Here is a 25,095-nt window from a genome sequence, read left to right as displayed (position 1 = left end):
AGCTTTTACTTCTCTATTTGGCCGCTCCACTAGTTAGACCAACACCGAACTAAGGTTAACTGAAATCTGCTGGAGAGATGAGTTCTTTCAGTGATGCATCTTTCGAGGACTTGAGTGACGAGTTAGCGAGTCTTGGGTAAGGCCAGGTTAGGAATTATAAACACCTTTCACCTGTTGGAAAACATTAAGCTGCTAAAAGCGATACTTTACGCGATTCTTCACCAGCGCGCACCAATTTGATGAGCAGGATAAAAAGCAAGACCATAGCTTTATACCACTGTTGTTACACGGTAAAGTCCTTTTACAAAGAGCTAACTCGTTTATCTTTAGACCATATATTGTGACATGTTTCATCGTCTCTGTCTTGTGCTGTGTATTTAGGAATGACAGGATGTGCTTCTTAAATCAGTGTTTTGTGAAACAGTGTGAAACTGAAATCTACAAACTTACTAACATAAATGATTATCATATAACGTTTTCTAAAAGCAAAAATTAAACAGCTGAGTTCCGTGTTAACAGGTTGTTACGTAAGTTATGTGTACACTTCTAATTTACTTTGCACGAGGGGAATATTGTCAGTTGTAACATGCCGAAAACAAGTTCCAGTACCGACTCACTGTGCAGCCTATTAACACTTCGCTCAGCTATAAATTCTCTCCGTGTAATGTTTTGTGGAGTTTTCTGTTGTGTTCTGGTCCCTCCTGCACATATCAGACCCACTCAGGACAATATTTGCAATTCCAAAAGAAGCGCCATGGCGCGTTTCAGAGATGTCGAGGACTGCCCGTTCCGCTCCTTAAAGCAGTTTGTTTGTTTGTTTGTTTGTTTGTTTGTTTGTTTGTTTGTTTGTTTGTTTGTTTGTTTGATTTACGGAAGTCGGGTGCCGACAAAATCGCTTCGATTTAAAGCCGCACAGAACAAAACTGCGCCCGAAACTCAACTCCGAAAACACGCAGCTGGTATTTAACGGTTACGATCATACTGGCCTAATAACTTGTGACTCTATCATACCGATGGTATGTTCTAACGTTGTTGATACTTTGTTTTTTTTGAGGAAGGACAAATATAATGTTAAACCACAGGATGCTGCACACATGGTGACTGAACTTTTAGTGTGCTTATATATTTCACGAATTGTTAGAGAAGCTTTCTGTAAACGCAACAAATTCCAAATCCACAATCCTCAGGATGTATCCACAGACTGCTCTGACAAACGAGGTCTTACTATAAATGCACTGAATAAAGTCAGCATGGAGTTTCTGGAACAGTCGTATATGATACCTCAATAACGCTGCAAACATCCATCCATCCATTCTCTTCCACTTATCCTTGTCAGGGAGGCAGATGGCTACCATAGAGAAACAGACATTCACTTAAACGCCCTTTAACATTTAACCACACTATCACACATCTTTAGACTGTGGGAGGAAGCCAGAGTACCCAGAGAGAACATGCAAACTCCACACAGAAAGGCTCCGGCCAGATGGTGCATTTAAACTCAGGACTGCCACTCTGCAAACAAGAAATAGAAAAACTTAATGTTCAGTGTGGAATTTAAACGGATAATTCTGCAGCTGGTTTTAAAATATGATCAGAACCTTTTGAATCTAGCGGTTTTTCTTGAGCTGTTGCCTTCAGTGATATTTTTAAACAGTCCCAGCAACTTTTAATGCAAATTAAGAACTTTCACATCCTTTTACCAGTTCCCTTTATATTTCCATACAGTCTGAGGTTCACAGTACTGCAGAGATGACCTTGAATCATAACATAAGCCTGTTCTTTCACGTAATTTTGCACAACAGTGTAAAAAGCATACAGGTTCTGCATATGAGACAGAAGTCCCAGCAGTACACTTTCCTTATAAAAGTCAGCATTTTCATTCAGACCTGGTCTTCAGGAAAAACATTAGATGAAGCCCACGGCAGATTATTTAAATCTGCATTTTTTAGACCAGGATTAATTCCAGCTTCACTCTCTGTTAAAGTCGTTGTCCAAAATCGTCACATTTTAACACTCACCAATGTCGCTTATGGTTGTGAAATGGAGAAATAACATTGCTGTACAGTGTTGTATGTAAAAGTTTCAGCATGTAACACTGAGCAAGCAGCTTTAGGTGCCAAATAAGTTTTTCCAAGTCTTTGTAAATTGAGCACAAGCTCAGATGATTACTGTGATTTGTCCATGCTGTTGTATAAAGACTGCTGTTGTTTCTGTTGAAATATTAGAAATCAATTTGACACTGTAGCTAAAAGATGGGCCGTGTGTCAAAATGTAGATAAAAATTAGACCTTTCATATCATTTATCTAACAATGGTTTTATTAGATTTTAAAAATAAAAAAAATCATATTACTATTGCCTTGAAGGTGGTACCACTATGACCTGTCTCGCCATGCTGCAGAGGCCCTTCTCTTGTCCAATGGGACGGATGGAAGTTACCTCCTGAGAAACAGTAATGAGGGATCAGACTGCTTCGCCCTGTCCGTTAGGTGAGTGAACGAGGGAAGTGCACCATGGGTTTGGAACCGTAACAGTGACAAAACAATGATGTCACAACAGATGCAGAGTTATCTTACCTGATTATAGCTTTATTTTTTACTTTTAGTTAAATTCGCCTTGCTCCCCATGTCTTGTCTTGCACAGTTTGGTTTCTCACTGGTGTGTTTAGTAATAACAGAGTCACCAGATCCCCTTAATGTCGAGGTTAAAGGTTTAAGTTTTTCATTGCAGTTTTCACCAAGTATTCTAGTATTAGTCACACAAAGCGTGTGTGTGGACGGGTATTAACATCTTCATGGGGACCAAAAATTGGTAGTTTACTGTACTTGTGGGGACAAACAGCCCCCATGGAGACCAAAATCCAGGTCACCACGAGTTTGAAGGCATTTCTGAGACTCAAAATGTGGTTTTAGTGTCAGGGTTACAATTAGGTTATGGTTAGATTTAGAGTAAGGGTCAGGGTTAGGCATTCATTTTTGATGGTTAGGGTTAGGGTAAGCGGCTAAGGAAAGCATTATGTCAATGAGATGTCCCCACAAGGATATAAATACACACACATGTGTGTGGGGAGAAAAACAGAGAGGTGATAGTGAACCACCTAGAAACACTTTGTTAAAAGCAAGTATGTGAATCTTAACAATGATGAAGAAAGGAAACACGTACTTGCTAAATTTTGAAGCTAAATATCTGCAGGTCTGTGGTTAGTGTACTTCTACTTGTGAATGACTTTTAAAGTGAAACATTTATGCTGTTTGTCATTTGACATAGGGCAAAGGATTCAGTGAAGCATTTTCAGGTGACACGAAATAGCAATGGCTATGTGTTTGGTTTTAATGAGTTTCCAACCCTTCAAGACTTTGTCAACCACTTTGCTAACCAACCTCTGCTGGGCAGCGACACAGGTATGCAGACCATGATCTTCATCAAAAAACGTAATGCTAGCTATGATGCACACATAAAGACTGCATTAAAACACACCCAAGAAGTATACTGACAAACAGGAATGTACGTCCATCTTTATTTCTTCCGTGTTTTAAAGTCGGCTTGCCGGGCATATAACCAAACTTTGTCTCTTAACCAGGAACCCTCATTGTTTTGAAGAGTCCGTATCCATGGCGTGTGGAGGAGCCATCTATTTATGAATCTGTGCGAGTTCACACTGCCATACAGACAGGACGCACAGAAAATGATCTGGTAGCAAATGCACCTTCGGTACGACAACCATTGCAAACACCCATGTAGTCTCATGTGAGCAACATCTGACGAATTTCGTGGGAAGGGCTCTTTTTCGTCATAAATACAAGCTCGCAGCTCTCACATGTTTAAATATTAAGTAGTGTGCTCTGATGATGCCTAAACAATTCGTAAAGTCTTTTTTTATTATGGAGACTTTTTTGTGCTCAAATGATCAGGCTTTGCAGTTGTGATAAGCACGTTTGGATTCAACTAGCAACAACTGCAATAAGTTCAGATTTCTCCCTCAGTCTTTATGTACGGACAATGATTATCTGACCACAGCAACTTTTGGTGTGATAAACCTTTTTTATTTTCTAGGTGACCTATTACTCTGTATTGTACGTCACATTACTCTAAATAAAATCTAAATATGTTGCATTATTCGTAATGGGTATTCACACAAGTTATTTTAACTTAAAGATTATATAGCCAAGACTTATTCACAGTATGCAGCTTAAACTGGAATAAACCACAGTTATTCTTGAAATGTTTACAATTTAAAATGTATTTTCTATTTTTTCAGCTGGGGACAAAGGAAGGCTTCCTGGTGAAGCAAGGGGCAATTGTGAAGGTAACAGCAGTTGACATGCAAGAACAGTTACTTAACTGATTCTCATCACAAATACTTAGGAAATCTGTTTGTGTTTCGTTGCAGACAGAAATCTTATGTAACTGTGTGAAACAAGAATAATTCAGAAACATGGCTTCAGAGTTTGACATGAAGTAACATTGAAGTAATTGATTTGATTTTGATTTTATATATGCTGTCAATCTTTTCTGCAGAACTGGAAGCAAAGGTGGTTCACGCTCAACAGATATGAACTTAAATACTTCAAAGACAAAATGGTAAGTCTGCTCAGCTCAGTGGTGCAGTGGCTAGCACTGCCATCTTTCAGAAAGCTTATGTTTCCTCTCATAGTCCAAAGATGTACATCTTATTGGTGTATCTTCTCACTGATTCCAAACTGGTTCTGGTGTAAACTCAAAAGACACGACGTTGTAGCCTCAACACAAGCTTTTCATTTCCACACCACATTTTCCCGCACACGCACACAAACCACAATTCACCGCAGGCTACCGCACTCTCGCGATATAACAGAAAACAACAAGTTAACAATCTCTCTCTTTCTTGTAAAATAAAGATATAAACATACAGGTTTAAAACATATGTCTATCTATCTATCTATCTATCTATCTATCTATCTATCTATCTATCTATCTATCTATCTATCTATCTATCTATCTATCTATCTATCTATCTATCTATCTATCTATCTATCTATCTATCTATCTATCTATCTATCTATCTATCTATATATACAAAAAACAACAACTTGTCAACATTGATGAACATTCAAGAAATTCAGATGTGCTTCACTTTAACTGAAGCATACTATAACTACACAAAATAAATAACAGTGCATTTTAATGCAAAAAAACAAAGGATCACAGTATCCAGAGTCTAGTGCTTGTAGAAGGATTAAAGGTGAAACTCCCTTTTTTGTCAGACAATCAGCAAGTTGAGATTTGGAATCTGACCAAACCAACAAATTCAGACGGGTTTGTCTGATTTCTAGCCCCAGTCTCTTCTCTGTAACCTGCTTAGTGGACTTGAGTGCATCAAACAAGGAATGATTGTCAGTCACACAGATCAACAGAACAGCATTCAGACCAGTGTTACCAGTTGTAAGCTCAGAAAAATGTGCTGCCAGGAAGACTGCACTGTCTATTCCATCTGACATGGCAAGAGTTTCTCCTGCCAGTGTACTTCTGACCACACACCTGATTTTCTTAGCCTGCCAAAAGAGAGGACAAAACTTTCCCCCTTTACCCATAAGGACGATTAATGCCCCTCCTTGAGTACAGCCATCAGGAAGGTTACCAAAAGAAGCATCACTGAAAACAACCAATGCCAAATCCTCACTGTTACCCAAGTGCTGAAACTTAAGAGTTACTTTCTCTGCCTTAGGTTTACAGAAACCTTTGTTCACTTGAATGGACTGCACAGTTACATCTTTAATATTAGATGCCAGGCTGCATGTGTCAAACATCACATCTGGCCTCGTTTGTTTGGTAACCCACAAAATCTGTCCTATTTTGACCTGAATTGCTCCCGTTCTGTTTCGCTTAAAGAAGCCTCCCTCTCCCTCTTCTCGTTTGGCTCTCGGCGAAGGCGGTCACACTTTTCTCCTCTCTTCTCCCTTATCTTCCCCGCTTAGCTTCTTATGTCCTTGTCTTGTCTCGTGTTTTTACTTTTCCCTGGAACAGTCTCTCACTGTCGTTCTTTAAAACCTAAAAGAGAATTATGGATTTGATTAACTGGTCTCTGAATGCTATTGACACCCTTTTCTCAACGAGAAGTCTGGGCTCGGGAGAGCCCGAGTGTCCTGGAGGGACTTTCCCTGCCGGATACACGATGGACGGGTGGCAGAAATGGAGGATCGTGTGCCTGGCGGGACTGTCGATCGAGGACGCTGAAGATATCGACCTATTCGAAACCCTGATAACAGGGTTCTTGCTGATCGGAGCTGGCTTGGCCCTGACTTATTGGAGAATTAAGAGAGCGGAACCAGCTGTTCAAACCCCCACAAGACTGTCCGCTGGGATTGAAACGATGGGACGAGGCGCGACTTCTCAGAATGGGCTCACTGAGTGCAGCATGGATAAGATCTTGGAGAAGCTTACGGCTGCTGTGAATACTCAGAATAACCTCTGAGCGAATGACAAGACCACGGAGCGCAAGTTTGATCACATCATGGAGAAGCTCGCGGCTCTCCAACGGGAGATTGAGAGACCAGTGTCGGACTGTTAAGAACAGCTTTGAAATTCCCATGAGTTGTTCGCACTAAAGAAAAACCACCATCATAATGTGCAGAGGAGTTTTTTTTGTATCCTGTTCTCATACTGTCCTCCCAGGAGCCCAGCATGAGTAGAGGTCTCTTTTTTTCCTCTTGTACTTTCCCATTGTAGTGTATATTTCAGTGTTTTTCTGTAACGCTACCGACCTTTATCCCCATGTGATGTCTGTGTTGTGTATGTAAGGTCGGGGGGGGGTGTCCCATTTCACTGCAGGGCAACCTGCATGTGGCGAATAAAGCCTTGATTGATTGATTGATTGATTGATTGATTGATTGATTTACAGCCTGTGCTGCTTGTAACTGAACCGGTTGTATGTTGTCAATGTAAAGTTGGTTACGTTACGTCATTAACTGTACAAATGTCCATACCAACATTAAAAAGAAGCTGTCATGTTCTTCACGCCCCAATAGGAAGGTAGATTTCAGTACAGGAATGACATGAGTTGCAGAGTGACTTGAACTAGCCCAAAGGAAATGATCAACATGACATGCAAGCACTCCTGTGATCTCAGATTGTTCCTTTTGCCAATAAAACACCTCGGGATCAACCTGTGATATTTTACCACCAGTGCTGAGCATAATGTCTTTGACCTTATTGTACCAATGAAGTGAAGCATCTGCAAGTCCATATACACACCTTTTAAATTTCCATAGAACATTGTCCTTGTCAGCCTTAGATGGGGGCAAAGATAAATGTCTCTTGACAGCTCCATTCCCTGCAAAAAGGCAGATTTAATGTCCATTGAATTCACTTTCCACTTGTTTTGACATATCACAGCTAGCACCAGTCTGAGGGACTCAGATGCACATGTTGGACAGTCTTTTTGTAGTTCCTGAGTATTAACTTCTTCAAACCCGCATGCCACAAGTCGGGCCTTTGGGACAACACCATTAGTAGTTTCTTTGAGTGTACAGACCCAGTGATGTCTTCTTCCTTACTCTGTTCACCATCGGGTGCTTCTGTCTCATCATTTTCAACTGAGTCTTTGTTGTCAGTGTCAGCATCAGTAGTACTCTGCAGTATTTGTTTATCTCCACTCTCTGTATCCACTTTACCCAACCTTGACTGCTGTACTCTTACAAGAGTCCCACCATGTCTTACCAATACAACAGCTCCATCCTGCCCAATAATTACACCTGGACCCTTCCACTCTGTACAGTCGACTCATTTGTAGTATACTGTATCTCCTGCCTTATATTTGTCATCTGTTGGCCCAAGTTGCTTGGGTAGTGCCCCCCTGATCCTTTCTGAATACTCTGCCTCAGTAAATGCTTTCCTGGAAGCATGTAATGCTGATAAATGTTCAGCTACTCCTGCACTTACAGTTGTGCCCTCTAAGGCAGGTGGTTTTTCCATCAACACAGAAGGGAGGTTGGGGTTTTGGCCAAACACAAGTTGATGTGGACTATAACCATGTAGATTAAGCATACTGTTTTTAGCCATAAGTGCCCAGTCTAGCGCAGTGTGCCAGTCACATCTTCGTTCCTTTTTTATGTAGATCCATCGCTACTGTCTCATTATACTCAGAAGCCAAGGGCAGACCAACAGCAGACCTCGGCTTGGTTTTGCAGCCATACTGACTGCTCGACAATCTGGTCTCTCATTTCCATTTGTCAAAACTCTTCAGCTTCTTTCCGCTATACAGTGACTCTGTGAAATTACAACCTTTGAAGGTCCATTCAAGGAAGTTCACCCTCCAGCAAAAAATCCTGACATGAAAACATGTGTCCTCTTTCTAGTTTCACTCCTCCCTTCAGTTAATAGTGAAAGACCAGAGGTTTATCCACAATTTGTTTCTCACAAACCACCAGTGAAAAACTACTGGCCTCTCACTCATGCCCAGCTGAAGTCATTATCAGCGGGAGACAGAGACTACCATGAATTGGAATCAGAATCAGAATCAGAATACTTTATTAATCCCGAAGGAAATTAGGGAGACGGCTACATGCACAGTTTGTCACGATCTGCGATGGCAGACCGTGTGGAGTGGAGATCAGTGGACCCAATTGCAGACAAACGAAATATGGAAACAGAAATAGATTATAACAAGAAGTGTGGCCGAAAACTAAACTAGTCACAAAAACCTAAACTGGTAAAACTAAATACATGAAAACCAGGAACACTAGGAAATACATGAACACTTGAGATAAGGGAAGGTTAACAGATGATGACATGAACAGAAGGAGACTTACATACATATATGGGTAACGAAATAAGTAGAAACACACGGGGAACACAGCTGACACAAATGAACATGACGCCACACGGGAAGCAAAACTAAACACGCCGAACACGGAACATGGGTTTGACAAAATCCACTTTAAATGCTCTACTCTAGAACCTTACCTGGCTAAAATCTAAGACAACTGAATGGAAGTGAAGAACCTGTTCTCCTCTTCAGTTTGCCCTATCATAAACTCATCATATTCTGTGTTATGATTTATTTTTATTGTGTTTGACAAGGTTTGTGGCCTTGCTGCATGTGTCACAAAACGCATCTTCACTGTTTACATGACTCCGCTTACGATCAGCCAACATTGTCAACTGAATGAGCTGTGACACATTTCGTATATCCCTATGACAGGCGGAAGAAGAAGTAGTTCCTACAAATTGTTTATACTATTCCAAAAATATAGTTACTGTACTTTCTACCATGTTCCTGGTAATGATAAAGTCCAGTTTTCCCCAAGTAACTAAAATATTGATATTTTAATATGAGACTATTCTAGAACACAGATATCTTGTACTGGAGGAATTGATATTTCAGTACTGAGCTGCACACAACTAAAAAATATTAGTGATATAAAGAATACACAAGCTGCCCGACACCTAGCAATGCAGGCAGATGAGCGTATACACATCTTCTTTATTGAACTTACACATTAAAACATAAAAAGCAGTAACAAAATGTAAACAAACACAGTAACCTGTATTACTGATGTAATGTAACATAGAAAGCTGTTTCGATGTACAGAAAATCCGGAGCTGGAATGAGTGCCAGAGGACATAGCTAGACTTTTACTGGAAGAGCTAAAAATAAATAGCAGCTGCAGTTAAAAATTGTCCTACAAAAATAAGGCTTTGCTACATTTATGTCAGGGAAGGTGTTTTTTACCTGTTTATGTGCACAGTAAGTATGTAGAATCATTTTTCTGTTGCAGTGTGAGGAGCCCATTCGAACCTTAGATCTGAGGTCCTGCTCTGCAGTCCAGTTTGACTACTCTCAGGATAAAGTCAACTGTTTTTGGTAAGTGACCCAACAACAGATTTGAGGAACGTGCCTAACTAGAATAAAGAGAAAGTGATCATTTACTTTAAGGTGGATATTGGAAAGTTAACTGAAACACAACACAGCGTTTTGTAGATGTGGCCAACACATGAACTTTCACTGCCTTACCTCTCAGCCTGATTTGGTATAATTTTACCAAATTATTAACTTGAATTTTTGTCACAACCCACACTCATATTCAGATATTGTTATTAATAATCATAATTAATAATCATTTTGGAGGATTTACAAGCTTTGAACTTTGGTTAAAATCTGGAACCCAAAATAAAAATATAATATTAGGAAAATATGGAGAAATCTCTGTATGGAAGGTACAAGGCAAAGTAGAAATTGCTGGCTAGGCTCAGTAACACTCGGAGCCACCACAAGTTAAAAAGTTGATTTAAGAGATACTGAGCCAAAATGGAAAGCACAAATTGTACCTGTGACAGTGAAAACTATTGCATGGTTATTTAAAAAAAAAAAGGGGGGGGGGGGGGTCTAATGTGTTTTAGCAAAATGTCAAAATAACTTCTAAAGAATATTTAGCAGGCAAGAGTCCTAAATCTGTCCATCTACAGTTGAGAACACTCAGTTTATAAATAGGTATTATAAGGTTATAAAGAGGATCCTAGTTAAAAATGACTTCTCACAGAAGTATACGACGCCAAAGTTTTGAAATCCATGTTTGGATGCAGAGTGTGTTTCTGAGATGTTTGGGGCCAAATATTATAGCTTCAGTTTTCCATGATTTTCTTCATATTTTATTACCAAGCAGTCAGATTTGCTCGTAATTTCTGTGAATGGTTTTGAGGAGTAGTTCTCCAGGCTTTCTGGAGGTCTTTCAATGTTTTTGTTTGTCATTGGCTGCCATTTCAGTCATTTTCAGTCAGATCATTCTCAGGTGAATGTGTTTTTCTTCTTTTGTTTAACCACTTATCATGGACCTATCAATCACTCAAGCAAAAGGCAACTAATTCAACTAAGTCAATGGGTGAACCAGTGTCCATAAAAGACAACAAAGAACCAGTTTTAAATCTCAAAGACCTTCAAGGAATTTGAAGCTTGTCACAGCAACACCTCATGTGTTTCTGTTTTTTTCAGTTGAATCTGTGAAAAATGCCAAATACAACATAGTTTGACAGTATCAAATAATATTTTTGCATAAACAATATCCAAAGACTCTATTGGCCTACATTTTAACATATGTTGGCATGGTGTGCAATAAAACAAGAAACTGGACAAGTGGGAGACAGTAGATCTAAAAACAACAAAAAACCCTGCAGCGGATGGTGTCATAGTCCTGGGTTTGATTAAAATCATTAAGATAGGTTGACTTGTGTTCTTGTGCTGTATTAGTTTTCTGTATTAGTTCATCTGGAGCTCTGTTTTCCTAGTGCCTCTGATTTTTCATTATTTATATTCCTAGCTTTTGATTTCTTGTATTTATTATGTGTGTCTACCCTTTTGTGTCAAGTCTGTCCTGGTCTCTTCTCAGTGTTTTGTTATCTTTTTATGTCTGCATAGCTGTCTACGTGCAAACTAATACATTTGAGTCAACATCCATCTTCAGCCCTCCCTTGCACAGTTTCTCCACATAATGAGCAATATGCATGTCATGACCGTGTGAATGGAGTTGTTTACTCTGACCCTGAATCCTCCCTTATTTATGCTGAAATCCAGTCTTTAACCTCCTAAGACCAGAACTCTTTCATGGCATGCATTTTTAATTTCTCTTTGCCATTTGGGCTGATTGGGACCAGATGAATGTAAAATTGTTTTTTTTACCTGATTTTTGTTTCTGAGAAAAATTAGATCCGCATATGATGACATTTGCTTTAAATTTTGATAGAAGAGAGGCAGTACAATGTCCTCATAAATGGATATCAGGCCCTTGTAGAGCAAAATTTTGTATTTTGGTCTAGACAACCCGAAATGTGATGTCCACATATGTGGACGCCAGGTCCTAGGAGGTTAAGTGATGACGTGGTGAACCCTGCTTCGGGGTCCAAACTACTCTGCGTTTAATAAGGCTGTTGGATTTTGTTTTTTTTTAACATGTTTTAATGCTTTGTATCTTGTTCTAATTAATGCGAACAAGCCCCTAAAAACAGCCAGTGATCACTGTCGGCTTCTCTCAGTTTTTATTACTGCTATTGATTTTAAAGCTCAGTTTTTAAAACAATACGATGTAACTACAGCCCAGCCCATGCAGCTATGTATTAATGACTAACCTTCAGAGATGGGCAGTAACGCATTACTTGTAACGCGTTACTGTAATCTGATTACTTTTTCAAGTAACGAGTAAAGTAAGGGATTACTATTGCAAAAACGGTAATTAGATTACCGTTACTTTCCCGTAGGAACGCTGCGTTACTGCGTTACTAAAACCGTGATTTTTTGCGAGAGTGTCTCATGACAGTGACGTAAGCGAGTGCGCCGTTAGTGACAACAGCTGTGTGCAGATCAACAGTGGATCACATATCGATTGTGGGAGAGAGTATGAGCGTGCAGCGTTTAAAGCGTGGAAGTACTGACCTTACTTTGAGTTTGATTCCATAAAAAGTGACAAAAACATTAGTGTCCGCTGTGCGTGGGAAGAAAACTTCTTTTTACAGCGAAAAAACCCCTAAACTTCCAACAAGCACCGAGTAGCTACGACGTAATGGGAAACTCACAGAGAAACTCGTGGATTCTTCCACTGACCGCGGCACACCTGCACCAGGGTAAACCTCCGCCTACCCTACTCCTGCTTTACAGGTGAAAATAGATCCAACAGGACCGCTGAGTCTTTGACTTTATTTATTTTCTGCTGTGTTTTACTTGCATCTATTTGAAAGACTGAGTGTAAACACAAAAAATATTTTATTTTATGAGCTGGAATGTGCAGAAAATAGGTTTAAATAAGATAAGATAAGATAAGATAGAACTTTATTAATCCCTCGGGTGGGTTCCTCTGGGAAATTCGACTTCCAAAAAGCACAGCAACGACCGAAGTTACAGTTACAGAATTGTTATATATATATATACACACACACACACACACACACACACACACACACACACACACACACACACACATATATAAATACAGAGACAAATATAAATAAAATATACGAAGGGGATAAATAGAATAAATAGGAATAAAAAATAAAAATACAAGTGAATTGCACATTTCAAGTATGGAGTCTATTGCACCGTTGACTATTTACAAAAAGTATTGCACAAGGTATTGTACAGTGAGGTGAAGAGGCACTACAGCTTAGTTGTTCCCCCCTCCTTTGTCCTCCTGTCTCTCCTCCCTCTCCCCTCCAGAGAGGAGTTAAACAGTCTGATGGCGTGTGGGACAAAGGAGTTTTTAAGTCTGTTAGTTCTTGTCTTGGGGAGAAGCAACCTGTCACTGAACAGACTCTTCTGGTTGTTTATGGCCGTGTGCAGAGGATGCCCAGCATTGTTCATAATGTCCAGCAGTTTCTTTAATGTCCTTTTCTCTGCCACTGTCACCAGAGTGTCCAGCTTCATGCCGACCACAGAGCTAGCCTTCCTGATCAGTTTCTCCAGCCTGGATGAGTCCCTCTTTGCTGTGCTGCTCCCCCAGCACACCACAGCATAGAAAAGTACTCCAGCAACCACCGACTGGTAAAACATCCTCAGGAGCTTCCTGCAGATGTTAAAAGACCTCAGCCTCCTGAGGAAGTACAGTCGGCTTTGGGCTTTTTTATACAGGTGCTCTGTGTTTCATGACCAGTCCAGTTTATTGTCCACCCACAGCCCGAGGTACTTGTACTTGTTGACCACCTCCACCTCCTCCCCCTCTATCTGAACCGGCAGTGGACCTTCTCTGGACCTCCCGAAGTCCACAACCAGTTCCTTAGTCTTTGAGGTGTTGAGTTGCAGGTAGTTTGTGTGACTCCATGCGACAAAGTTCCTCACCAGACTTCTGTACTCCTCTTCCTGATCATCCCAGATACACCCCATGATGGCCGTGTCATCTGCAAACTTCTGAATATGGCATAATTCAGAGTTGTAGCAGAAGTCAGAGGTGTACAGGGTGAAGAGAAGAGGGGACAGCACAGTTCCCTGTGCTGCTGACCACAGTGTCAGACGTGATGTCCTTCAGCCTGACGTACTGTGGTCTGTCGGTGAGGTAGTCGGAGATCCAAGCCACCAGGCAGGGGTCCACCTCCATCCTGTTCAGTTTTTCCTGAAGCATACAGGGCCGGATGGTATTAAAGGCACTGGAAAAGTCAAGAAACAGTATCCTGACCGTGCCTTTTCCCCCATCCAGGTGTGAGTGGGCTCTGTGTAGGAGGTACAGGATGGCATCCTCCACTCCGACACCCGCCTTGTATGCAAACTGTAGTGGGTCCTGGGCATGTTGTACCTGTGGTCGGAGGAGGTTGAGGAAGAGCCGCTCTAGAGTCTTCATAAGATGTGACGTCAGTGCCACCGGTCGGAAGTCATTCAGCTCATTGGGCCGGTTCCTTTTAGGGACCGGGACGATGCAGGATGTCTTCCATAGGGCGGGCACTCTCCCCAGTCGCAGACTGAGGTTGAAGACTCGTTGTAGCGGCTCCCCAAGTTCAGCAGCACACGCCTTAAGCATCCTAGGACACACCTTGTCTGGGCCTGCTGCCTTTCTGGGGCGAAGCTTCCTCAGTTGCCTCCTGACCTGATCCACTGGGACACTGGGACACTGGGAAATGTTAAACTCATTTCTTCCAGTCAGAGAATGTTGCATATAATTACATTTTTGCTTGATGCATAAAGTTAAAAGATTAAAACTAATAAAACAAGTTAAAAAAAAGAGACTTTTCCCTTTGATTACATTTTGTATGATGGATTATGCAGAAAAAGTAGAATTGGGCTGAAAGATCTATCACTTTATCACCTGTTCAGGTTGTAAATCGTGTTTTTAAAAAGTAACTAAGTAACTAAGTAATTAATTACTTTTGAAAATAAGTAATCAGTAAAGTAACGGGATTACTTTTTTGGGGAAGTAATCAGTAATTAGTTACTGATTACTTTCCTCAAGTAACTTGACCAACACTGCTAACCTTGTGTTGTGGATGGATTATCTCAGAATCAGAAAGACTTTATTTATCCCCAAGGGGCAATTAACATACAACAGAGCAGCATGGTTTTAAAGATAAGGACAGGGCATAAACAGGCAGTAAGAGTGAGATAATAAACACACAGAATATACATTATATACACAGTTTCAAAACTGCACAGTTTTAAAATTAAAGTGACTGAAAGATGAATAAATAACTGTAAGTGAGTAAAAGTGAGTAAAGTGTCGGCAGTATAAAAAGAGTGTAGTTTATGTTTCTGGTGTGGGAAATGGTCTTATCGGCTGGAGTTAAAAAGCAGAGTGGGGAGAAGGTCATGAGGCTTCCCAGGAAGGGATAGTAAAAAGTCATCATGATGGCTGTGCTGACTCCAAAGGAGTTGAGTTTCGTAAGGAGGTATAGCCGTTGGTGGCACCTCCTGAGAATCTCCTCTGTGTTGGCAGAGAATTTCAGGAGGTTGTCAAAGATGGTTCCCAGGTATTTGTACTCCTCAACTCCCTCCACTGGCTTCCCGTGGATGATGGTGGTAACTGAAGCAGCCAGATCCCTCTGCTTACTGGAGAAGGTCACCACCATCTCTTTGGTTTTGCTCACGTTCAGTTCAAGTTTGGAGCTGTCACACCACTCTACAAACTCCTGCAGAGTGGGCCTGCTGGTGTTGGCCAGTAGGGTAAAGTGTCTTGCCCAACGACCAGGACAGAGAGAGCAGGGGGATTGAATCGGCAACCTTCCGGTTACAGATGAGCTTCCCAATCCCCTGAGCCACAGTCGCCCCCCACTTCATTTATGTTGGAAGTGATAGCAGAGCTGTACGTTTTAATTTTTCAGAAATCTCTCAGTCAGAACATGCTATATCATGCTTAGGTGGAAACTAGCGAGCTAACTTCTAACTCTGTTAAATGTAATAAATCCTGTTTTCATGGATGCCTGGATGTTAAACTTACTTGTTACACCTGGTAAAGCAGCAACGCTGATCATTTTATTACAGATGAAAGAATTTATACAGTTTTTAACTCTCAGTGATGCTGCAGTGTTCGTTTGACTTTGGGACCTGAAGCGGTGTTTGGACCTAGACATGGCTAATAACGTCAGACTTAAAGACCGGCCAGGTCTAGGCTGCTGGGGGATTCCCATGATGCACTGAGTGTTTCTTCTTCACTCACCTTTCTTACTCACTATGTGTTTGTACACCACTCTGCATTTAATCATTAGTTATTATTTATCTCTGGCTCTCTTCCACTGCATGTCTTATTTCTGTCTTTGGCCCCTCAACCCCAAACCAGTTACAGCAGATGGCCCCGCCCCTCCCTGAGCCTGATTCTGCCACCTGTTTCCACTTGTTAAAAGGGAGTTTTTTTTAAAAGGAAGAATGTCTTAATACATTAACAAAAGCAAGGTTGCAGTATGATAAATTATGCACCAACAGAGCAGAAGCAGCTATGGCCAGAACTAGATATCACTACTATGAATTTGGAAACAAAACAAGTAAATTACTGGCCTGGCAAATTAAGAAAGAAACATCGGAGAAATTTATACGGACAATTCTAACGGAAGATGATAAACTTTTTGATGAATCAGTACTCATAAATGCAGAGTTTAAACGGTTTTATGAAGATCTGTATAAATCTGAGCAAGGGGTCGATGGTACTGCTGCAAAAAGATTCATAGATGGAATAACCCTTCCTAAATTACATAATGAGGACAAAGAACTGCTTGATGTAGATATAACGGAGATGGAGGTTCTTCGAGCCCTCAAGTGTTTACAAAATAATAAGACCCCTGGACCAGATGGATTCTCAGCTGATTACTATAAGGCCTTTTCTAATAAATTATTGACACCACTTACAAATATGATTAAAGAAGCCTTAGAAAATAAGAAATTACCGGAATCACTGGAAAATGCAACAATTACATTATTGCCAAAGCCGGGCAAGGACAAACAGAGATGTGACTCTTATAGACCACTTAGCCTTTTAAACGCAGATTATAAAATATTATCTAAAATAATTGCACATAGATTGGAGGACATTATGCCTAAGATAATAAATGCCGATCAAACAGGCTTCATTAAAAACAGACAGGGAGCAGATAATGTGCGGCGCCTGCTCCACATATTGAATGCCGCTCAAAAAAATCAAGAACCATTGCTAATAATTTCCATGGACGCTAATAAAGCATTTGACAGGATTGAACCAAACTTTCTATTTCAGACAATGGAAGCCATGGGCTTCGGAGAAAAGATCACCCGCTATGTTAGGATACTATTTAACGCCCCCAAAGCCAATATTATAACAAATAATGTGCTTTCTGACACTTTCTCCCTAACCAGAGGCTGTAGACAAGGCTGTCCAAGTTCTCCCTTGCTCTTTGCGATTGCGATCGAGCCACTAGCAGTGGCCATTCGTACTAATGTTGCTATATCTGGAATCAAATTCGGTACAAGTGAACATAAACTTTCCCTATATGCAGATGACCTCCTACTGTATATAACGGACCCTCTCAAGTCAATTCCCTCATTAATGAATTGTCTTAAAGAATATAGTGTGGCTTCAGGATATAAGTTAAATTATACCAAAAGTGAGATTATGTCATTAAATATACAAGATAATCGTGTTAGAGCTCTTACAGATCCACTACAGTGGTGTAATAATGGATTTACATATTTGGGCATACAAATTGGTAAATCTGAGGATAAAATATTCAAACTAAATTATATTAAACTGTTGGAGCAAACTAAACTTAATACACAGAGATGGATGGATTTTCCATTATCCCTCATAGGGAGAATTAATGTTGTTAAAATGAACATTTTGCCTAAGTTTACCTATTTATTTCAGTGTCTCCCTATAAATGTTCCTAAAAGTTTCTTCAAAGAATTAAATAAACTTATAACCTCCTTCATATGGCAAAAGAAAAACCCAAGAGTTAAACTCTCCTCATTACAGGCCCCTTATTCAAGGGGAGGACTCAACCTACCAAACTTTAGGAATTATTATCTGGCCTCCCAATACCGATCAATTTTGATCTGGTTATATGCAGAGAGGAGTGAGGTTCGATGGGTTCCAATAGAACAATATGAGGTGAATCCCATATCATTAAAAGACGTCCCATTTCTAGGTACGAAAAAATGTTTATCTAAGCTCACAAATAACTCGATAATATTAAACACCTTCCGTGCCTGGCAGGAATCCCACTCACTTCTAAAAATAAATATTTCTTTTCTTAGAAGGACACCCCTATGGGGCAATCCTGATCTCTCACATCATATTTCCGACTCCATGTTGCGGGGATGGAAGGATAGAAATATTCGAACTGTTGCCGATCTATACAATAATGATACATTTATTGACTTCCAACAACTAAAGGAAAAATTTAAACTTCCAGACCAAATTTTTTTAAAATTTCTACAAATAAGAGACTGGATCAAAGAAAAAACCAAAGGAACATTCCCTGAGATTCCTAAAGAAAGTCCTTTTGAAACGCATCTTTGCACCAAACCATGGAAGTCAATAAAAGGAATAGCATCTTCAATATACACTATTATTAATGAAATATTACCTGACTGCAACAAAACGTCTCTGAAAAGAAAATGGGAGGCAGATCTGGGCTATGTTTATGAAGAGGTAGAATGGTACCATCTAATGGAACAGGCACAGACCATGTTAATTTCTACAAATCATAGACAAATGCAATTTAATATATTCCACAGGACATATTATACACCTTACAGATTACATAAAATTGATATTAATTACTCTCCCAAATGTTTGAGATGTAAGGTGATAGATGGTGATCTCCTTCATATGCTGTGGAATTGCCCAGTAATAGAGGAGTTCTGGAGACGGACTACTGAAATAATTTCAAGGGTAATTGGGATCCAAGTCGAAATGGACCCAAAACTATGGATTTTAGGTGACATAGATTCTATAAATGTGGATTACCACAAGAAATATTTTATTTTACTTGCGAGTACTGCAGTTAAAAAATGTATTCTGACACATTGGAAATCTGAAAATTCTCCAACACTGAGATATTGGATTAATGAGTTAGCATCCTACTGTACACCTGAGAAGATATTGCATAGTATAAAAGGGAAATACCGAACCTTTAAAAAAATTTGGGGACCATTTCTTTCAGTATTACCGTCTTTGGACTTGACAGAATATAGAGATGACGTAAATTCCTCTGGGTTTACCCTGAATTGATCCTTGGTTAGGCCCTTCTGATCAGAATTCTTGAATGTTGTGCTGATTCTTGTGTATAGACGGGTGTAAATATGGGCTGTTTGGATACACGAATGTGATGAAGTTGAGAGCCATACAGGGGTAAAGGGGTGGGGGGATGGTGGGAGGGGTTCACACGATATGTTTTTCTTTTTTTCTTTTTTTTTTTCTTCCTTTTTTAAAAATTATTATTATTATTTTTTATTTATTTATTTATTTATTTATTTTGTTTTGTTTTAAATTTCTGTAATTACCAATACTGTTACTATTATAATTATTATTTTTATTATTATTATTAATACGCCCGTATTTTCTGTGCTCGGTCCTCAGATGGTTGAGGCTATGTTTGAAAGATAAAGATACTAGAGTGTGTTCCTGAGAATTTTTTATTTTTTTTTGGTCATAATGGCCAGTCAAGCTTTGGCTAGTTGATGATACCTACTCTGTCCCATAACTGTGAATGTCTTTTATTGTTTGTTTCTGTTTGTTTGTTGTTTGTTTTCAATTTAAAAAATGAAAATAAAAACTTAAAAAAAAAAAAAAAGAAAAAAAAGGGAGTTTTTCTTCCCACTATTGCCAAATCGCTTAGAATGTAAAGTTCCTTGAAGCAGCTGTTGTTGTGATTTGGCACTACACAAATAAAACTGAATTGAACTGAATTGTAGTTTCTGTTAATCCTTCACTCCTTTTATTGGTTCCTTATTGTTTTGTTCTTTATCCCCTCAGCTCTTTTTTTTTTAGTTACAGATAACCTTAGTTCCCTTTTCTGTCCCCATTCTTTATTAGGTTCCCATCTCTGGGTCAGATATTTTCATGTTTATGTTACTTCCCATGTTTTTTGGGGTGGTTTTTGACACTTGTGTTTTGTTTTTAGTTATACTTCGTCTCTCTCATCCACCATTATTAGTTTCAGCTGTGTTTGTTCCCCCTTCCTTCATTATCTTGTGTGTATTTAAAACCTCGATCTCCTTGTCTTCTTTGTCACGATTAACAGCTTGTTCGCTGTTGTTTCCTGTTGTCTGCTGTTTGTGATGCTGTTGCATAGTAAATCATAGGATTTGAGAACTTTTTTTCCCCTAAAAATCACAACAGTAGCAATTCTAGTAACTGAAATTGGACTTGATGCATTTGAAGTTGTGGAAGTAAGAGTGGCCCAGGGAGAGAGCGATTTTGCAGCGGCCAATGAAAACATAGGCCAGTTTGAGGAGACAGCGCTCCCAAGGTGGTATATATAATGAGAACTTCCAGACAGGTTTTTAACAACTCTTAAGATTGCACAGCACTGAAGCTGAATGCTGGCAACAAGAATTGCTGAGAGGAGAATAGACTGCAGGCCTCACAGAATGCAATGCAGGAACTTTTACTCCAGCTATTACACAGGAGAGCTTCACGGTTTGGGATTGTGATGGGGTCGAAAGATAATGCTTCCTGAAATCAAAATGATTGAAGTTATGCATAAGCTTCATTTGTTGTCTGTTATGGTCGTACTGACAGTGTGCATGTGAGAATGGATGACTCATGACTGCAGAACAAATCAGCCTATCGGGACAAATAAAGTAACCTGAACATTACAAGCCAAATTTTATGATGGATATGAAAAAAATTACAAATTTGTTGCAAAGTGCTCAGCAGCTGTGAGACCTCTCTGTTTTCCCCCTGCAAAACTTTGTTTGCCACAAAGGCCATTGTGGAAAAATAATTGGGCAAGCCAACAGCACATCTTTGGTCCATTAATTTGACCATTTTCCTGAAACATTTGTTGCATTAATTTGTTTAGTAGACACACTTCTTTGGCTGAATGGAATGCGATCATTTCAGTGTACCTTTTGAAGCTGGATAGTTACACAGGTTGCAATAATGATGCACTGAAACTTTAAAAATCCAGATCCAAATATGTGGCTTGTGCTGCTCCAGCTCTAGCAAAAAATAAACAAACAACAACAAAAAAAAACTACAAGACTCATAGAGCACAACCCTGAACCTTAACTTTTACTTGACTTTACTTTTACTTTTCACCAAAATTAAATCAGCTCGAACTGTTATTCGTATCGACCACCACACAAAATTGAACATATCTTGAAAACTGTGGATGCTAGTCCTGCAAACAGACACAGCTGAGTACATACTCCCTTCAGGGGGAGAATAGCAGCACCAATCACACTTAAAATAAGCACGTTACAAGTTTTAAGCTGCAACTGTATCGCTACACATTTTTATACCTTCAGCAGGCCTGCTTGTTTGTAACGTTACACTGACTTGCACTGCTGTTGTTGGGTTGCATTGTGAATGAATGTATTTACATTTGGTGTGGCTGTAGCTCAGGTGGGGGAGCAGGTCAGCTACCAACTGGAAGGTTGGTGGTTCAATCCTCTTCCAGTTTGGTGTATGAATGCTAGATAGTAAGCGCTTAACAGCTTAGAAAAAGTGCATGTGTGAATGAATTAGTTATATAAAGTGCCTGGTCTTTTACTTCATCCTAGTTCATCCATTGTAGTAAATCTGGCCCTACAGGTCTTTTTTACTGTAAGATAGTGAGTCAGTCAGTTGAATGGGACCCCTCAACAGACAGAAGAAGATGGATGGATGTTTTTTCTTACATGTACATGCACAAACACACACACACACACCGTACACAGTCACAAACGTCAGAATACAGGATGTTGTAAAACTCATCCTTCTGCTCTCTGTGTCCACAGTCTCGTGTTTCCAGATCGAACATTTTACCTTTGCGCTAAGACGGGTGTGGAGGCAGATGAGTGGATCAAGATGTTGAGGTGGAAACTGGTGAGTTTGTCCAAACTGGATGTTTTACATGAAGGAATGTTTTTGTCATCAACTAAAATAATTAAAATCAAACATTTTCTGAAAATGGGATATTGCAGTAGAAGGTTCAACATGTTGAGGGAACATTAATATTTATAAGGCTTAGGTCACGGCTCAGTGGAATTGGCTCTGAAGGAGGATTTGTACTTTAAGCGGTACCAGCATTGTGTGAAGTGTTGTAATAGCTTGTGTAACATTAGGCCACTTCCTTATTACTGACAAACTCAACATTTCTTCAACTCCAAGTTATTTAAATAGCCTTGAGACGATTGCACAGTGATCTGTTAAATGCAAGAAAGGGTTTTTATACCAGACAAAAAATAAGGAACAATCCTGGTACTACTAGTATTACTAGAAAATACCTTAACTATATCTCTCTCATCATAAAGGAGAGCATTACAGCCAGTTACCAGTGAATGTTTTTCAAACGGTTCAAGCACTGTGGTTGCAAAATTCCCCTGAAGCAGTGTACCAGTGACAGACTAATCTGTCTTAGTTGCACAACCCAGGCTTCAAAACCTGGTGAAAAGCCGTTGTTTCCTTTTCTATTTTTCATATTGGTCCATTTAACAGAGCCAACAAACACTGATAATTACTGTTATATTGCTGTTGTTGCCTCACTGTTTGGGAGAATTTACTGCTACTGCTGTTTTGTTCATAATGTATTCACTATTTGTGGACATTTGTGTGTAGTGTCAGTGTTGGTAAGTTGATTATCCCCTTTTGTCATGGTTGTTTTAACTATGACAAAATATATTAAACCACACTTTGAATATATACTCTTAACTGACTATTTATAAAATACTATGAAAGTTCCATACATGTAGAGATGCAGGGTGTATCTGCATATATATTAAAAAGGAGACAACTATTCATAACGTAACATGAGTTCAGAGGGGGAAAGTATTTCTGGAGTGTTTGCCGGAGCGTACAGTCATATGAAAAGAAAGTTATGTAAGACGCTATGTGGTCCTTTGAAAAATGAAGAATACTCTTATTATTTCAGAGTATTGCTGCTAACGGTGGTTCAATAAGCTACTGAATCACATGGTCTTTTACACAGGACTCTACACAATCCTGTGAAAACGTTTTTCACAACATACTGGAAAGTTTAAACAAGTGGTAAGATTTTATAATATTGACACGCTGTTAAGCATAAGTAAGAGATTATTAAGTACTAAGTCTATCCTTTGAAAAGCTCCTTGGTGCGTAATTTATAAATACAGATATAAAAGTTGATTCTTGATTAGAATCGTTTATAACTTGTTCATGGTATTGTTTAGAAGTAATTAACAAACAATTTAGATGTACATTGATACAGTGGGTTAAATAAGCACGTCACCAACTTTCAAAATAAACATATTTCTAAAGGTGCTTTTGACATGACATTCTCACCAGATGTCAGTAATAACCAATCCATTCCACACATGCAAAAAAATCAACCATAGATATCCACAAATCAAATTATGTGTAATATTTAGAAAACATCACAGGGAAACATTGAGCACATTTACTGAAATATATTTAATACTTTGGACAAAAGCCTTTGTGAGTGATGAAAGCTTCAACATGTCTTCAGTATGGAGTCATATGCATTGAGTGCATTGCTTATTGTTTTCTTTGATTCCAATTCTTTCTGTAGCTCTCCTTGTTCTTGGACAACTTTTCTGATCATTCTTTTCACTTCTCTGACTGAAATCTTGTGGGAGCCCCTGGTCATGGTCAGTTTATGGCGAAATTCTATCTATCTATCTATCTATCTATCTATCTATCTATCTATCTATCTATCTATCTATCTATCTATCTATCTATCTATCTATCTATCTATCTATCTATCTGCCTGCCTGCCTGCCTGCCTGCCTGCCTGCCTGCCTGCCTGCCTGCCTGCCTGCCTGCCTGCCTGCCTGCCTGCCTGCCTGCCTGCCTGCCTGCCTGCCTGCCTGCCTGCCTGCCTGCCTGCCTGCAAGTCCCACAGGATATTAGCTCGGTCATTTTAAACCACTCTAGGGGGCGTGTCTCATTTTGACCTTGGTACTTGCAAACCGTACTCAGCACAGATGTCCCTGTACACTATGCTGGCTGCTTGGTTATGGCATTCGATTTATGCCGTGCCTGCTAGCACCTTGCACCCTGCTGTTATGTGCAGAATTGTCTCCTGAGCATTTTACACAGCCTAAACATAAACATTTATAAATTACATACTGAGGAGTAATGTTTTTTAAACAATGAATTAAGCACTTACTGATACTGTACTAATGCTTAATCCCTTAATAGTTTGTCATTATTATACAGTGTTGGGTATAAAGTGTTAGCCAACAAGCTAAATTTGTAGGTAATCTTAAAATGAATAAACTTATCATTTAATGTTTCAAATTTTTGTGTCTTTTTAGTTTCATTTTGATTTTTTTTTCAGTCCCAGATAAGAAAAGGCAGATGATGGCTGTCACTGGAGAAACAAGATGGAAGGAAGACCAACCTGCACTGAAGGACTGAGATCAACAGGATGCACAATAATGAACAACAGGACAAAGAGAAGGAAAACAATCACTGAGCTAATTTAAATTACAATTTGAATTGAATTAGCTAACCTGGATAGCAAGGTGTATCTATAGATTGTATGGGTTAATCACATACAGACCAATACCTGCTGATGGGTAATGCTAAAGAAAATAATAGAATTTCACTCAGATAACTGAATCTTGGAAGCTGTGTTTTCCATATCAGCAGTGTGGCTGTTCTCCACTGACATCTACCATCAACAAGTCATTTTCACCCACAGGACTGCCACTCAGAATATGTTCTCTTTTTATGATCATTATCTGTAATTCGTACAGACAGATGTGAGAAAAACTCCCAGTAGATCAGTAGTTTCTGAAATACTTTGACCAGTCTGTGTGGCACCATCATCCATACCACTTTCAGAGACACTTTAACCATTTTATTCCTTATTCTGATTGAACTCAGCTTGAACATCAGCAGGTTGCTTTGATCGTGTCTGCATGTCTGAATGCATTGAGTTGCTGTCATGTGATTGACATTTGTGTTAACAAGCAATTTAACTGGTGTACCTAATTTGTTTAGTACAATAATTTAATACGATATATTAAAACCACTTGA

General features: G+C 39.4%; 1 protein-coding gene across 1 annotated transcript; it reads left to right on the top strand.

The window, feature by feature from the left end:
- On the top strand, window positions 1-25,095 carry dapp1 (dual adaptor of phosphotyrosine and 3-phosphoinositides). The gene is made up of 9 exons (XM_086274758.1): window positions 1-136; window positions 2,365-2,487; window positions 3,266-3,399; window positions 3,579-3,709; window positions 4,257-4,304; window positions 4,517-4,579; window positions 9,754-9,839; window positions 21,852-21,939; window positions 24,392-25,095. Exons 1-9 carry the CDS (start codon window positions 78-80, stop codon window positions 24,413-24,415), a joined length of 756 nt encoding a protein of 251 aa, XP_086130884.1. The 5' UTR covers window positions 1-77; the 3' UTR covers window positions 24,416-25,095.

This window comes from Aulonocara sp. 'chitande type north' Nkhata Bay, linkage group LG19 (genome assembly GCF_057382095.1).
Source record: "Aulonocara sp. 'chitande type north' Nkhata Bay isolate Kocher_YH1m ecotype deep benthic linkage group LG19, A_spYH_male_GT1.1, whole genome shotgun sequence".
Lineage (NCBI taxonomy): Eukaryota > Metazoa > Chordata > Actinopteri > Cichliformes > Cichlidae > Aulonocara > Aulonocara sp. 'chitande type north' Nkhata Bay.
This window is presented reverse-complemented; position numbering and strand designations above follow the sequence as displayed.